This window comes from Malurus melanocephalus, unplaced genomic scaffold (assembly GCF_030028575.1).
Source record: "Malurus melanocephalus ecotype Western Australia unplaced genomic scaffold, MMel_1.1 scaffold_236, whole genome shotgun sequence".
Taxonomy (NCBI): Eukaryota; Metazoa; Chordata; class Aves; order Passeriformes; family Maluridae; genus Malurus; species Malurus melanocephalus.
In genome coordinates, this window is record NW_026623468.1 from 520,876 (window position 1) to 536,932 (window position 16,057).

At 45.5% G+C, this 16,057-nt stretch overlaps 1 protein-coding gene across 1 annotated transcript; it reads left to right on the top strand.

The window, feature by feature from the left end:
- The first annotated feature begins 505 nt into the window (after nucleotides 1-505).
- TDRD5 (tudor domain containing 5) lies at nucleotides 506-14,378 on the top strand. Its single transcript, XM_057374947.1, has 10 exons — nucleotides 506-609; nucleotides 993-1,231; nucleotides 2,139-2,801; nucleotides 3,582-3,703; nucleotides 6,627-6,832; nucleotides 7,516-7,722; nucleotides 8,741-8,807; nucleotides 9,720-9,920; nucleotides 10,776-10,934; nucleotides 13,966-14,378. Exons 1-10 carry the CDS (start codon nucleotides 506-508, stop codon nucleotides 13,978-13,980), a joined length of 1,983 nt encoding a protein of 660 aa, XP_057230930.1. The 3' UTR covers nucleotides 13,981-14,378.
- The last annotated feature ends 1,679 nt before the right edge of the window (nucleotides 14,379-16,057 follow it).

Genomic DNA, 16,057 nt, shown 5'->3' on the forward strand with positions numbered 1-16,057 from the left:
GGAGACCTCTCTCTACAACCACTCCACAGGAGGATGCTGCCAGGGGGCATCAGGCTTTTCCTCCAGTCRGAGAAAGGACAAGGAGACAAAGTCTCGAGCTCCACCAGGGTAGGTTTAGGTTGGACTAGGGAGGCATTTCTTCACTCTGAGGAGCGATTAGCCATTGGAACAGGCTGCCCAAGGAGGTGGCGGCACCACCGCCCTGAAGGTGTTTAAGGAAACACAGGACGTAGCATTCAGTGTGCTCTGGTCTGGCTGACTGACATGGTGGTGTTTGGTGATAGGCTGGACTCGATAATCTGAGAGATCTTTTCCAACCCGTTTTTGGGTTTTTTGGGGTTTTTTTTTTTGGTTGTTTGTTTTTTTTTGTTTTTTTTCTTTTAAGAAGGCAGGGGCCACATCTCCCTGCCGGCCCTCCCCAGCCCCAAGGCAGCGGGAAGCCCGTCCGGCCCGACCACTGCAAACGCTGAGGGCGCTGGCGGCCGCTCCCCTCAGGCAGGCTAAGATGGCGGCCCCGCCCCGCCCCGCCCCACCCTCGCGGCCCGGAAAGGCGGGAAAGGCGGCGCGCAGGCGCACGGGGCTGTGGAGCCATGGCGCTGTGCGTGTGAGGTGCCGGGGCTGACCCGGCATGGCGTTGAGGGGAACGGGGATGGCCGCGGGGGACGGAGACACCGGGAGGCTGAGGGGCGAACCCCCGCGTTTGGGGTCACAGGGGTTTCTGCGAGGAGCACGGATCCCCGGGGGTGGGTGGGGTGCCCTCGAGCAGCAGTATGGACGCGCAGGGTGGCTGGAGTGGCAAGGATTGTGGAGGGCAGGGGTTTAGGAGCGCACTAAACTCTAGGGGTACTGGCAAGTGAATACTGGGGTTGTTGGTGAACCTGCTTTTAGCTCCCACTTGCCAGCTTTTAGCTGCTARCTGGGAAAAAGTCAAAGTTCCAAGTGATTCTAAGCAGGTGTGGTACAAGTTGTTATCTGCTTGTGTTCCCCTTTAGCACACAGGCGTCAAAGCAGGCACAGCTGATGGAGGTGCTGAAGAAGGAGGTGAGGGCGATGCTGATAGCTGCCAAAGCGGGCTTGACKCCAGAGCAGCTGGAGGAGCAGTACATGGCCATGGTCTGCAAACCTCTCCCTCTGCACGACCTGGGCTTCCAGTCCACCTTGGAGCTGGTGACAAAAATGCCYGAAGTTGTCCGAGTCTGTTCTTCTAAGAACGGCACTTTGATCCTCAGAGGTGAGATTTTGTTTCCGAATGGGTGGAGGAGTTGTTTGGAACCTCATACTGGTGTGATGTGTTCAGATATGCAGAGCTGTATGTCACCTATGTGTCAATCTATTTCTCATACAGCTCTGGGTAATCTTTTTCTTTGATACTTCTTGTATTTAGACCTKCCTTTTAACACTTTCCTGTTCTTCCCTCCTGAAAAAAATCACCCAGGCTTTTAGTTATTTTTTCACACTTTTGTATTCTGCGCTTAGTTTAAAAACTGGGGTCACATTTCCTATGGGTACACTAGAACTGGTAAGCATCACTTTTCCTATAAATGCAGACTACAGAAGGAACCAAAACCAGGGATGGGGCCTCTCGAGAGAAGCTGTGAATATTTCCCTACCTGATCCCATAGAAAGCTTAACCTGTATCAAAGAACATTTTTCTTTTTCTTTGAGGAGGAGTTGTCAAAACAGTTGCAAAGATTTGATTGCAAAGGGTGAAATGGTTGGRGGCTTTTTGAGTGCTACAGTAAGACAATAAAAAGTTTTTTAGAAGCRTAGAAAACACCTAGCTGCTCTCTAGGGAGATCTTTCCTGGGTAGGAGGTGCTCTGCAGTGAGTTTACTGCTATTCTGCTTTCCCAGCAAAACTCTTAGCAGCCTGGTTTTTGTTTATGATCCTGCACCCAGAAGTTTGACCTGCCTTCCTACCTGGTCTGAATTTCTAAGGGTGAGGATGCAAACTGGTTGCTGGCTTTTAGAAACAATTCAGTCCAAAGGGAGAGGTTTCTGGAAATCAGCCAGCACGAGACCACTGCTTCTGGGAAGTGTGGGGAGAAGAGGAGAGAAAGGAACGAAGAGGAGCTTTGTCAGTTTAGAGCTTTTAATGGTTCATTGTGCTGCTTGTCTTTTTATTTCTTTCTGTTGTAGCCATTGCAGATGACTCCACCAAAGGGATTGCCAAGCTGGTTGCCAACCAGAAAGTGAAGACACGTACTAAGGCAACAAAGAAAGCTGCTATGAAGGCAAATGCTRTTTCTTCCACTAAGAACTCTAAGAATTCACGGAGTTTCCAAACACTGAGTGCCAGGACTCCCATCCTGCCAGCGACGGTGAAGGCTGAGCTGCAGGACCTGCTGAGTTCCTCACCACTTCTGCTCATGGACTTGGACAAGGCCTTCCTCAGACGCTTTGGCCGGGCATTCCAGTACAGGCAGTACGGATTTTTATCCATGTTTGAAGCCCTCAGAAGCATGTCTGATTCCATTGTGGTTGAGCAGACAAAGGCAGGCTCCTTGCTGGTCCTGAGGAAGTACTGGGCAAGCAGGGTAGAACAGGAAGAGCTGCCCCAGCGTGAGGCTCTGGAGGAAGAGGTGCCTCACGGAGAGGCTCAAGARGAAGAGATGCCTCAGGGTGAGGAATGGGAAGAAGAGATGCCCCATGGTGAGGGACAGGAAGAAGAGATGCCTCAGGGTGAGGGACATGAAGAAGAGATGCCCCATGGTGAGGAACAGGAAGAAGAGATGCCCCATGGTGAGGAACAGGAAGAAGAGATGCCTCAGGATGAGGAACAGGAAGAGGAGATGCTGCAAGGTGAGGTGGTGTGTTTAACTAAAAGCACATAGCTCTTACAAGCTCTGTGGCCAAGCAGCTGCCTTTCAAGTCTCTGTTGCTGCATTTCCAGGTGCTGTAGAAGTCCTGATTCCCCTGGGCTTTAGCACAGTTGTGTGTGCAGAARCAGCTGTCACAAGGCAGTTGTCTTGGTAGCAGAGAATTTAACTGGAAGGTTTTGACACGTTGCCACTGTTTTTTGTTGTGAGGTAAAAGAAAAGATGATCAGCCCATTCAGAGGATGGACTTGCTGAATGTGTGTGTAGGACTGGAATTTCTAGTCATTCCAGGCAATAGGTAAAAAAACTATCAGAAGGGTCTTGTGCACGCCTGCTCTGCAGGCTGGTAAAGCCTTTGCCATACACCTTTTGAGACCAAAGATTTAACACTGGCCTGAAAGGGTCAGCTGCAGTGTTCCACAAAAGAGACAGGACTGTAGATGCCCTCAGCGTTCCCATAAAACCCATGGCAGAGGGGGGATAATCACATACATTTCCTGCCAAATTCATAGCTTTTCCAGGGAAAATTAATTTTAGCATTATTCTAGCAATGGACTTTAACCTTAGCTTGCTTATGACAGTGTGATTTTTGCTCTAACTTCCTAATACAGTGAATCCTCATGAACTTGGTGGCTGTCAATGCTACAAGAAGTGAGCAAACAGTGCCTTCTGACTTTCATTTTTTAATATTTTCCCTTACTGCTTAATATGCAGCACTGCATCAGTCCAACAGAGAATAATAGCCAAATTATTGTCTTTGCAGAAGCATCTGCAGCTGAGATGCCTCCTTTGGAACCCATTTGTGAGACAGAGAGTTTCTACCAGACAGTGTTTCTGAAGGATTTGGAGCCAGTGCAAACACAAGCAGGTGATCATCTCAAGCGAGTAAGTGGCTGGACGAATGAGCTGTAGATTTTTCATGTTGTATTCTGAGGGGTGATACTCTTTTTGCTGTCTTTGTTTCTGTTGAGTTTACATTGTTGATGCACTGCTGCTTCAAAAAACTTTTGTACCTGTTTRAGATGACTCTAGAAGTGACCAGAGTCATATTGACCGGCTGTATGACTCTATGTGCCATCCAAACTCAGTCTTTTTCTGGTCTCCTTGTGGTCTTGAGGTCTGTTAGATCATCCATGGCCAGTTAAGTGTTATCTTGGTGGCTTACGAGAGTGGTGATACCTTTTGATATAGTTACTTGTAACTGGATTTTAATAACTTTGTTGTGAGAGAAGCTGTGTGAAATTTCCCCTGCTGCTGTTGACAGGGTTTCAGTGTCAGCCACCAGAGCTGGGGAATGTTCCTCAGTGTACCTGATTCCTGCAGTCTCAAGTATGCTATTTGGTAGGAAATTATAATTGTTTTGTTTTGTTGAGCACTGTATTTTTAGAAAGGGATGGAGAAGAGGGTGCAAAGGCTCTGAGCTGCCAAATCTTATTGGGAGAATTTGCTTGTCCCTCCTTCATTTTTTTTTTCTTTTGAGCATCTTTAGGCCTTGTTTTTCTCAGGAAAATCCTTTTACTAAGAGTTGTTTCCTCTGCCAAGCTTGTCTTGTGGCTATATACAGCTGTACAATTGGAGCTTATAGGTAGGGAAAAAATCCCAAGGGTTCTTCCTTACTTTGGTGTTTTGCATATTACTGAGCTTGGAAGCTGGGAACTGAGTTGGACTTTGTTCAGCACTTGATAAAACATACCCTTGAGAGCTCTTTGGCAGGCTGTTCTGGTCCTTTAAGAAAATTTTAGTTTAGGGTGATTGAGGTCCAAAGGGAACTCCCCTGGCTCAAACCACAAGTCTGCTTGTGTGAAGGCTATAGAAGGGGGAATATGGTCCAGGTAGCCCCAGATTTCTGTTCCTCAGTATTGCAGAGGGAACCCATTTAGAGATCCTGGCAAGACAAGGCTTGGAAGATGTTTGTACAACTACTACTTGTTGTGAAACACCAAGTTTGCTTTTTGTTTTAAAAATGCTCTAAAGAGGAGGAAAGCAGTTTGGGATGTGCTAGTGTGGGTGTGCAATGGGCATTTGTTCGTCAAGATGCTGCAGGGTAGAGGGGGAAGATGCCACCTGATCCCTGCCCTGCTGCCCGGTATCTGGAGACTAATCCTGGAATTGTTTTCAGGGTCAGAAAAACAAGAGCTGGGTCCAACTGCTCCATTCCGAGAAGGATAAAAAGTACAGAGCTACTGCTCTCTCTTGTTGCCCTGACAGAAGGAAAAATGTCACCCACACCACTCCTGGCAGCTGCCAGTCCAGCTTGGGGCAAGGAGTCAATCACTCTTATAAATCATACCTCTTGTACAGCCTGGTTTTACATTGTGTACCCTTGCTTTTTCTCTTTATAACTTCATTGCATTTTGTGAGCCTATTTTCAAGTACACGCCCTATAAGTATTTCAAAGAAATGTCTGTTGTCTCTAGCAATGTGTGAGCTAGACTATAAAGCTCATGTGACCTYTTAATAGTCTGATATGAAGAGCATTCTCAGAGCAAAGTTGTCCCTTAGAAATGCCTCCATTCACAGGCACTACACAGAGGAAATTCATGAAATTGTAAGTGTTTTTTTATCAGCTAATGCTGCTTCTCAGGCCACAATTCCCCCAGTTGATCTTTAACTCAAAAATGTTCATTSTCTGTTTAACTCAAATGTTTTAGTCAAAATWTTTAGCTCCTAAAGATTGAAGGGARTGAGGCTTTAGTCAGTCTKCARAAGGAGAGACCAGGGGGAGTGGTCACAGCACCAAGCGTGCCAGAACTCAAGAAACATTTGGACAGCACTCTCAGATGTGTGGTGGGATTCTTGGGGTGGCCYTRTGCAGGCCTAKGAGCTGGACTTTGGTGATTCTTATGGGTGCCTTGCAACTCAGAATATTCTGTGATTCTATGATCTGCACCTTTAGAAAGTGATTAGGACRTTAAGCCCTATAAGACGTAAAACCCCATTGTTTGCCATTGAATTTAGCCATATAAGCAATGGGGAATGTGCTGGAATATGAATTGCCCACGCCTTGCCTGATGTATGATGCAGTGATAATTTGTACTGTGTTCACAATGACTAAAATTGAAGTATTTTTGATTTGATCATGGGAAAAGTGCTGCCTGCTGGCACACAAGAAAGCTCTTGAGGCAGTGAAAATAGCTGATGTATGATTAACATTCCCATCCTTACTACTTCAAGTGAAATAATGTTTCCAGGAGTTAGAATAAYGAAAAATTGAAAGCTGTGCTGACAGTTCACTTACACAAATTTGTCTAGAATGGGAAAAGAACAGAATTTGTAGATTTTGTTTGGTTTTTTTCTTTGGTAAGTAGCCTAATGTGAAAGTGGGATGCATTYATGTCTTCTGTCACTTCTGAATAATTTTCAGTAGTTTTGCTGGTTCAAKCATGTACTTTTTTATGGTCATGGAACACAGAAATAACACCTTTCAATAAAATCCAGCAAAGAAGTGGATTGGGTTTGGAGTTTGGTTTTGTTTTGCTTTTTTAGCATTAGCCATTCACTACTTTTRTCTAAATATGTGATGTGACTTCWGTTTCTCTCCTTTATTCCTTGCAGSAATATGAGCAAGRTATTTTTGTTGCACCCCTCTTTACACTGCAGGGAAGAAAGAAAGTGTGAGAATGATTGTTTCTATCACAGGGAGAACATTCATCCCAGTTTGTCCAGTTTGTTGGGATTCTGTGATATTCAGTTATTCACAARTTCCAGGGAAAGCAGGACTATTTTTAAAATTAATGGAAAGGCCAATTATATGTGTTCAGTGCATGATGAGACACCTGAGTGCCACCTCCCACTTCTCCCTTTGTAGCATCAAGGTTTTGAGCAGTTTCCACCGACTCCAGAAATCCCTCCAGATGCTGTTCAGGACAGAAGCCTTTGCAGTTTGCCACCTCTGAAGAAAGGGTGCATGGTGGGAGTCATTGTGGAATTCATCGTCTCTCCTAGCCAGTTCTACATCCACATCTGCTGCAAGGAAGCATCCTATAAACTGCAGGATCTGATGTTTGAGATGAGGTGGGAACATGCTATGTGAGTGCAGTGTGTGTTTGTGCTGAGGGAACAGGGCACCCAGCTCTGGCTAACCCTAACCCTAACCACTGCTGCCTTCTTTCCTTGGTACAGAGATGCTGGTGCTGTCCAGAAACACTACTCAATGCTTCTCCATTCCCTTTAAAGAGCAAGCAGTAAAATAGGTCACTAGCAGTTGCTGTAGTTTATCCTAGCAGTTCTGAGCTTTACAAGCCTGGACAGGTTGTGGAAGGGAGCTTGAAGGGTTCCTTTGTCTTGTCTCTGCAACTGTTGCTAATGTGCTCAATTAAAGCTTTTACTCCCACCTCCAACACTGCACCTGTGCCAGTACTCCARAACCTGGTTCGTGAGAAACAGTGGTGTGTAGAGGTAGTGGTAAAAAGGTTATGATTGGAATGACTGTTTTTAACCCGATTAATCCCCATTAATTAACTTTCATTGGACCCCAGGAGTATCATTCAAATGTAAAAGTTTGGGTTTGCAATTTTATTGCAATTTCACTTTTAAGTGTGGCAGAGCAGAGATATAAMGGGTTTATTAAAGCAACTCTTGAAAATCCATGTCATGGGGACTTTGAAAAGTTGGGATTCTTTTGGTGCCCCATAGATTTCTCCTTGTTCATCTCCTGCATCCGACTAAATGCAGTTTCTCACTGTGATCTTTTATAGACACGTTTACTCACATAAAGTTGCTTCTGATAAATACATCATGCCTGAGTCTGCAGTGCAGCCTGGGCAGCTCTGCTGTGTCATGGTCTCCAAGTGGTGGTACCGAGTGATCATCCACCGTGTGATCAATGAGCAGGAAGTGGARGTGTTCTGCGCAGACTACGGACACCTCCAAATTGTCCAGAAGTCTTGGCTGAGATTCCTCAAGTGAGTAAATTACGCATGGGCAGCAGAGTTGCAGAACAGCCAAGGTTGGATGGCTTCTAAAGGTCATCCTGTCCAAGCTCCCTGCTTAAATGGGACTGCCTAGAACAGGCTGCCTAGGACCATGCTGAGATGGTTTTTGAATGTTTCCATAACCTYTCTGGACAACCTGTTCCAGTGCTTGGTCAAAATACACCACCSTCCTGGTAAAAATGACACTTTCCAATGGGTCCACACTGTGCTGATGCATGGTGTTGTTCTTCTCCAAGKGCAGGAGTTTGTTGAACTTTGTAAGGTTCCTGTCTGCCCATTTCCCTATCCTGTTGAGATCTGTCTGGATGGCCTTGTCCCTCAGGGCATCAGCCACTCCTGCCAGTTTTGTGTCATCAGCAGACTGAGGGTATACTCTCCCCCATCACCCAGCTCAATAATGAAGACATTAAACAATGCTGGACCCAGCACTGGCCCCTGGGGAATACTGCTAAATCCTTTCCTGTGTCTGCCTTCACTCCTCAGACTGTCCTCTTGCTGCTTTCTCTGTCACCTCAGGGCAAGCTCCCTAATCCTGCATCCTSGGTTCCATGAGTGGATATACACATTTTCCTGAAAGCACATCCAAGTGGGATCTATTTGCAGTGTTAGGGGTGTTTATTCTCTGCAGTTAAGCACATTTTTCCATATTTGTGTCTTCCTCCACATTTGCCTTTCCTTGTGCYTGGTCATTGGCATTCTTTGGTTCAAAAGTCATGGCTCTCTGTCTGTAACTTTGTCTCCACAAGGGGGTTTGATGAGAAGGTGTTTGGGCCAGGGAATGTGTAAGGGACCAGTTATTGCTGTTTCTGCTGTGCCTATTCTCTGGCTGTGGAGTGCTTTCTGAAGCTTCTGTTGGGTTTTAGTCAGAAGTGCACAATCCAGTGTATGCTTCTGTATTCCTAAACTGATAGTAAAACACAGAAGAGGAGGAAGTTCCTGCTAACTTTTCCATGTTTTTTTTCTGTAATGGCTTTGCTTTGTATTTCAGGTGGCGCTACTTGAAGCTCCCAGCTCAGGCCATCCCGTGTTCTTTGGCATGGGTAAAACCTGTGGAGGTACGTGTTCATATCCAGTTTTTTTAATTGGCACATGTGCAGGAGTTGTCAAACAGAGGTTGTCTTTTTCTCCTGCTAAGGGTAAACATTTGGATGAGAGTGCACTGGGGAAGTCTCTGCTCTACAATCATCCTTCCACTGCTTTCCTTACCATCAGAACATTCTTGCTTATATTCTTGCAGAAACAGATGGCTACTGTTAAGCAATACAACAAACTTGCTCCTTCCCCTGGCAGTAGTTCCCCAATGTACTTCTGAAACCTTAGTAGCTCCAGTTCTCTTTTAAAAAATTCTTCTGTGACAGAGCTTTAAGTGAGTTGGTTTGATGCAGTTAGCACAGCCAGGGAGTTACTGAGGTCATAAGAAGGTTCCTCTGTGCTGGGGAAACCTTGGTCAAGAAGCCTGAGAAGTACAAGCTCTGAAGGAAAGCATGTGAGCAGAGTTGCTGCCTGTGTGTTTTTAAAGATGCTGCTTTAAAAAAGTTATTTCTCCTGGGTTTTGAGGGTTAATCACAGTTTTCTTTGCGGTGAGTCTTTGGAACTTCTTMATAACTTTCAATACTTTTAATGTTTTTAAAGTCTTGTGATTCCAGGAATTRAAAAAAAAATGAAAAAGAAAACCACCAAACAAATGTATTTTAGGTAGTTGAGATAAAGGCACTGGTGAATGCCTTTGAATTGTGTTTAGAAGTAGGTATTTAGGGTGAAAGGGTATTCCCAGTGGGACCAGCATTGCAGACCTTAGGGTAGTTTGGTTTAGTTTCATGCTGGGAGGCTTGCCTGCCTGACTTTCCTGTATTTGTCACTTTTCTGGCCTAGCTCAGTTGCTTTTCAACAAGTGCCCTCCACAAGGAAAAGTCTCAGGGGGTGGATATTTGTCTATTTATTGTAACTTTATGTTGTGTCTTCTTCAGGGTACGTGGTCCACTGCAGCAATTCTCCTGTTCAAGCATCTCTGTCGCTTCAAGGAACTTGTGGGCATTGTGCATAAATATGTGAATGGTGTTCTGTACCTCTTCCTGTGTGACACATCCACCAAGGAGGATATCTACTTCCACTCTGTCTTGAGGGATATGGGATATGCTGACTTGTGCGAAGAGAACATTCCTTCCCRGGTAAGGAGGGAGGCATGAGCTACTGAAAGGAAAGGCAAGGGAAGGATCCTTGTTTGGGTGCCTGTARTAGGAAGATTTTTACCTTGAAGCGAGTGGTTTTATGAAGAGCAAAACTGGTATTCCCTGCTTTCCTGTAGCTTATCCTTTTGTGACTGCATTCCACAGTGTCTGACTCGATGGTGAGAGCTTGCTTTTTGGCTAAGGTGGGATCTGATAATACAGCAGAGATGTTCTGCTTAGTAAAACAAATTATTTTCAGCCTGTCTTCTAGTAATGGATTAAAAGGTAATATGGAAGTAGTCTTGGTTTAAAAACTCATTCTTTGCCAGTGAAATGTGCAGTGGTGGACAGTGTAACCATGGTAGATTGCCTGTTGTGCCTGGATAGACACGCTAGTTGTAAGCCAGAGCATTTTGCTTCACGCTTACCTGTGTCATTATTTGCATGTCTCAACTCAGTTTCAGTAAGAACTGTGTGGATTATGCAAACCCTTGGAAAGGTAATGCCACAATTTTATATTTCAGCAGAAAGCTGGGCTTTATGGCCTGGAGTRCTTCTGTCTGTTGTTTGATTCAGCAGACACAGAATGCATGTTTTGGCGGGATTGGATCCTACGATGGTATTTTTGCATGTGTAGGTGCAGTTTTGGGGGAGAGGGTCGTTGCTGAGAAATGTTGCTGCTGGCAGAAGAGGAGTTGATTTTCATAAGGCCATTCCTGCAAGATTTTGGAGCTAACTCTTGGGTGTTGTAGAGCTTCATAAAACCTGTTAGAGATTTGCTGAATCCTTTTTATTCTTTGCGGTAGTTACAACACAGGGTTTTTACTATAGTGGTGTGGTTTTTATTTGTCCTAGGAATTTGAAGAACTGAATCCTTCGGCCTTGTATATTCAGCCTAGTGGGAAGCAGGAGAATGCTGAAGGGGTAGAGCCAGACCTTCGCCTGCAGCAGGAATCTTCCTCAGGCAGGGAAACAGCAGCCTCAAAGCTGAATGGRGCTGAGCTGTGTGACCAGGTGAGAGTTTGGCACAGCTGTTTTTCCATGAAATCAGCTCCATGGCTCAGCAGATGTGTTTTGGTTTAGTCCCGTGGAGTTGGTTTTCTGCATTTATAAGAAGCAAGCACAAACTTAATATGAAAATTGTTATTTATGTGGGCCATAAATACCTTCCTAGCTGCCTGTCCTATGATACCTTCAGGGAGTCTGTGTGCTCTCTATAACCTCGCATGTATGCACCATTGTTTTTCAGTTTGAGAATGGGCTCTGAGAACTCAGACCAGTACTGGTTTCTTGTGATCAGTTTGACTTGGCACTGCCATGCTTTTGCAGCCCTGGGAGCCAGGAAGTGTGTGTTTTCCTCTTACATCTCTGRGATTTGGCAAAGGATGTGTAATAACTCGGCGTAGCCTTTAAATGTGAGAAAAGACCAGAATGAGAGGTGAATATTTGCATTAAGGGTCTTGCACATCCTAAACTGACCTGAAAGGAATTGATTTGCAGTCCTTGTTGTTGSAGGGGATAAGCTTATGTACAACAAGAGATTTATTAAAAAGTTAACTCTAAAGGTGAATGCATATGTGTATGCTTTACACCTTGGGTTTCAGAGCATGTTGAAAGAGGAACCCTTGGCTATTTAACAGTTTGATTAATTGCTGATCAGAGAGGTTAAGCAAGGAGTAAACCCCAGGTCTTGAGTGAGGTCTAGAGTAGTACCAGGAACRCTTGTCTACAGGTGATTCTCTCTCCTTTTCTGTCTTATTTGAATTGTAGTGTTTTCATGAGACATTTTGCTACAGGGACCAAAGCCCTTTTCAAATAAATGTCAGCTGTTGAGGTGTTCAGCTGTGGGCCTGCTCTGGGGCTGTGTTTCTGACATTGCCCCGAAATAAGAGGAAAAGCAAGTGTAATGCTAGTAACTTGTAAATTAGTAATTTTCTCTAGGTTTTGGTTTAGCTAGCTGGGTTTCTGTGCTAGAGAAACTGTGTAAGCTGTGTGTAAGCTTGGATATTAATGTCCTTGCTCTGTCGATTTATCATATGAACTAAAAGACACAAACCATCATCTTTATGTGTTTGGAAGAWGGTAATGTGAGGAAGACTGCAAATCTGAGTTTGTGTTTTACATGCAGGAATCTGGAGAGTTCCTCACMTAGCTGACTAAAGCAAGATGCATAAATGTCAGACATGGCTAGTGATTTGAAGGTTAGAGGAATGTAAATGCATCCTGTCACTCAGKAAGAATGGTGTGGGTGGCAAGAAGAGATAAAAATCATCTTTTAACCTTGTTCTTGTCCTAACACTCATTTTTTACTGCATATTAAGCAGAGGTTTTCAGTGGGCTGCTAGTATCCAGCTGAGCAGTTGGCTAATTGGGCTGCTAGTGATGCCTGTCTTGGCATTCTGTCAGCACTGAATTCCTGCTGCCCAGCCATGTAGCTGTCCTGGCTGCTGCAGGAGCTCCTCACAGCCTCCTCATGCCCTGACAACAGAAGCAACCTGGAGAGCAAGGACCCAGTTTTTGAACAGCTGTGGTTGAATTGCTGCTTGTCTGTCATTTCACTAGTTTTCYCCTCCTTACTGAGTTAAAAAAATACAAACATTAGCTCTAGTCTGTGGTGACACATGGGTGAGCATCCCTGAAATGTAAATTTAATTTGAATTCTTAGGCAAAAATGCAGAGGGGCTTCCTCTGACTCAGCTCCTGCCTCCTTGCAGAAACTCCCTCTGTCATTGACATCACTGGTTCTGCGTGGGGCTGCTGAGAGATGAGGCAGCTGTTAATTCTTTGCTAAGAGAGGGTGCYTTGTGTCTTGCAATAATCTATGGTTCTTTCCAGCTTGCTGTGCAGGAAAAGCTGCCCATTGGCCAAGGGAACTAGGGGATTATTGTTGTGTAGTCTTGTTGTTGTGGTTTTTTAATTATCCATTTGCTGACCTTCCACTTCTTCATAAATTTTGAAAGATAATTAGGATCAGGGCAGTTAATGAGCTGAGTGTGYACTAATTGCAGCCTCTCTCGATTTTTTTACATACATTTGCAGTCACCTCATTCTCTTGGMGAGTCCTCAATGCCTGCTGTCATACTCAAGTCTGTAGAAGACCTTTACACTTCCTTTGTTTTCTCCAGGCAACCAGCAGCAATGAGGCAAGATGATGCAGATCAGAAAGTTTTTCCAGCAACGCCCAACTTTATGAAGCTGTACATCCCACTGTTGTACTCATGGCAGTACCATTCATGCTTGACCCCCTTAGCAGTATGGATGGATTTGTCAGTCAAAAACTGACTGACAGAAAGCTGAGGAGTCAGTCACTGTTCTATGAGTTTTGCAGTCCCTCTTGGGTTTCCTAGGGCTCTTGCTGCTGGAACAGATGGAAATRTTGGTGTTTCTGTGGGCTGGAGATGCCACAATAATAAATAGCTGGATGCAGTGCCCAGTGTGACCTTTGTGCAGCAAAATGGAATTCTAATTGTTTAATGGGAACAAATGAATTGAGGGTTAGTTCTCTCGTTGTTGGATTTTGTTCCCTTTTCTGGACTTGCTGCTGCTTGCATGCAGAAGTATTTGTTTCTCCACTCCAGGATTCATTCCATACTGAGTCTCCCAGTCTCTCAACCATAAGGAACTAAAGTATTTTGTAAACCCTGTGAGGTCCCTCTGTAGGTGTTTGTCTTCCATCTTCCAACTGATGGAAGAATTTACAACACCCTTAGGAGAGCTGCTCARTTTACAAGGTGGATTAAATGACTTGCCAAAGGTAGTGGCTGTTTATGCCTTGGAACACTCTCTCTGGAGTTTCCTAGATGTGAGCTACTGAATTAATGTGTGATTTCCCACCTCTGGGGAAGTGGAGRTGGAGCAGCAGGAGCAGAGGGAGAGAGGCCCTTGGATTCTATACCATGTCAGACTCATCAAGTAGGTGTGCAGTAGCAATTCCTCTCGCCATGACCTTGTGAGGTCCAGGCAAAAGGGATTTCAGTCTAAACTGGAGCACTTGGATTTGCCAGCGTAGATTTGATCTTTGTTTTCTGTGTCCCTCTTTATGCAGATGAAGAAAACATGAAGACCAAGACCTTCCCGGGAGTCTCGTGGTCGACCTCTGTGGTGCTCTGGGCTGTGTGACCAAGAGCCACCTCAGGAACTGTGTCCTTCCTGCCCTGCTCTCTGCAGTGCTGGCAGCTTCATGATCGGCCACTTCTCGTGCCTAMTTCCAGTGGCTCCCCAGCCTGAGAAGGAAGGTGTGATAAGAGGGGAGAYGCTGGAGCTGCTGCCAAGGAGGGCTGTCTGGGGCAGCACAGGCTCTCTGTATGACTGTGCTGTCAGGGTTTTTTTGTTCAGAAATGTTTAATCCCTTGAAAAAAACTGGAGTGTGATGCCTCGGGTGTGCCCAGCATGTGTGATAAATGTTAGTTTTRCTTTCAGAAAAATGGTTTGGTTTTGTTGTACCGGTGGTGTACTGAGTTACTGCTCTTTAATATAAYGGTTCAGGAGAACATCCAAGTGTCACATTGTGTTATATATCCTTTAGGTTTAGGAGAGGGAAACTGGCTGCCTATCCCTCCCACCTTCAGAGTATGAGCTGTTTTGACATTGTGTGGGGATGTGGTTTTGGTTCTTAACACAGTGGCTGCTCTACACACTCCTTGCTGTGAAGAGAGCCAAAGAAACCCCCTTCCCCAAGAAGATGCTGTGATTTGTTGGATGTCTTGTATACAAAGTGTCAGGAATCCCACCCTAAAGATACAGAATAAAATCTGTACAGAATCCAGTGAGAGAGAGCCTGAAGCTTGACCATGTTTATGTAGCTCCTTGCCTGTGGCAGGTGATCCTAATGGGTGTTAATGTAGAGAAAAGCTGTGAAAACAGAAGTGCCCTGCTTAGGAATACTGGCATCCACCTGCTTTTCTGGTGCCTGGACTGTTCCTCAATCTTCAGGGGCTTTAAGGGCCATCTGTGCCCATCTGCAGCCATGCCAGAGGTGTCTTTCACTGCAAATCACCAAAAAAATCTCAGTAATACTGGAAGGGGGAAAAGCCCAGCATAAGAAGATAACTGATTGGACTAGTTGATCTTTAAAKYTGTCTTCCAAYCCAAACCATTCTMTAWTTCTTTCACTTTTTAAAAAAATTTCTGCATTTAGGGGTGTGAAACAGCAATAAAAAGAAAATCTGGGTCTGGTTAGAAAGCAGCTGCTAGAAAAGCTAATGAGGGTAATGGAAGGAGAATAGTGAGGAGCAGGGGCTGTCCAACCCTGCAGGGAGGTTCAGGGGTTGCCTGACTTCTCTGGTRCCACATTTGGGCTGGGGCATTCACTGCATATTTTTGTCATCCATCACCGTAATGGAGCTCAGAGCTCCCCCTTTGCTCCAGCACCCTCTTTTGGTTTCAGGGAGGCTTCAGGGTGGGTTGTCCTGAGAARACTCCCAAATCTTCCCCTGTCCCTCCCTGGGCTCGGCAGGGGCCATCGCCTGGAGGAGCTGTCACTGTGTCCCTGCTGCTGCTTGGGTCACTGCTAGATGGCAGCCGAGGCCAGTGCTCTGCGGCTCAGCTCCCTGCAGCCTAAAGCTGCTCTTGTGTGGGGACCTGGGAGGGCGTGGGAGGTGAGGAGCTGAAGAGCATCCTGCTGAGTGGGGAGTGCCCTCATTCCCAGCAGGATCTGCTGCTGTCCCATTCCCTGCCTGGGCTGCAGCAGGTCCCCAGCTGCCTGGGCACGTACGTAACCGGGAACTTTGGGGATGAGTCCCACTGCTGTTTCAACAAATTGGGATTGGGGAGATGCTGTGAGGTCTGAAAGGTGTGGGCACTGAGTGCTTCCATGTGTGCAGAAAGGTAGCGACAAATATGTGGGAGAGAGCCAGCAAATGTTGAACAGTATCCCTGTGATGTGGGTATTCCCAAATATGCCAGTTTGGGTATGGAGGGAGCATATTCTGGGTATGTCACCCTTTTTGCATGCTGGGTACCTGTTGAAGGTGGGCTACAGGGCCTTGCTGTGATCCCATGTACCTTTTCTGATGCTTAACTGATCAGGATTTCTTTTTTCTTGGAGTTTTTGCCATTCACATGTTGTCTGCAAGTGCTTGGTGAGTTTTCCATGCATTTTTAATCGATACAAWAGATGAAGAACTGAACCTGAGCCT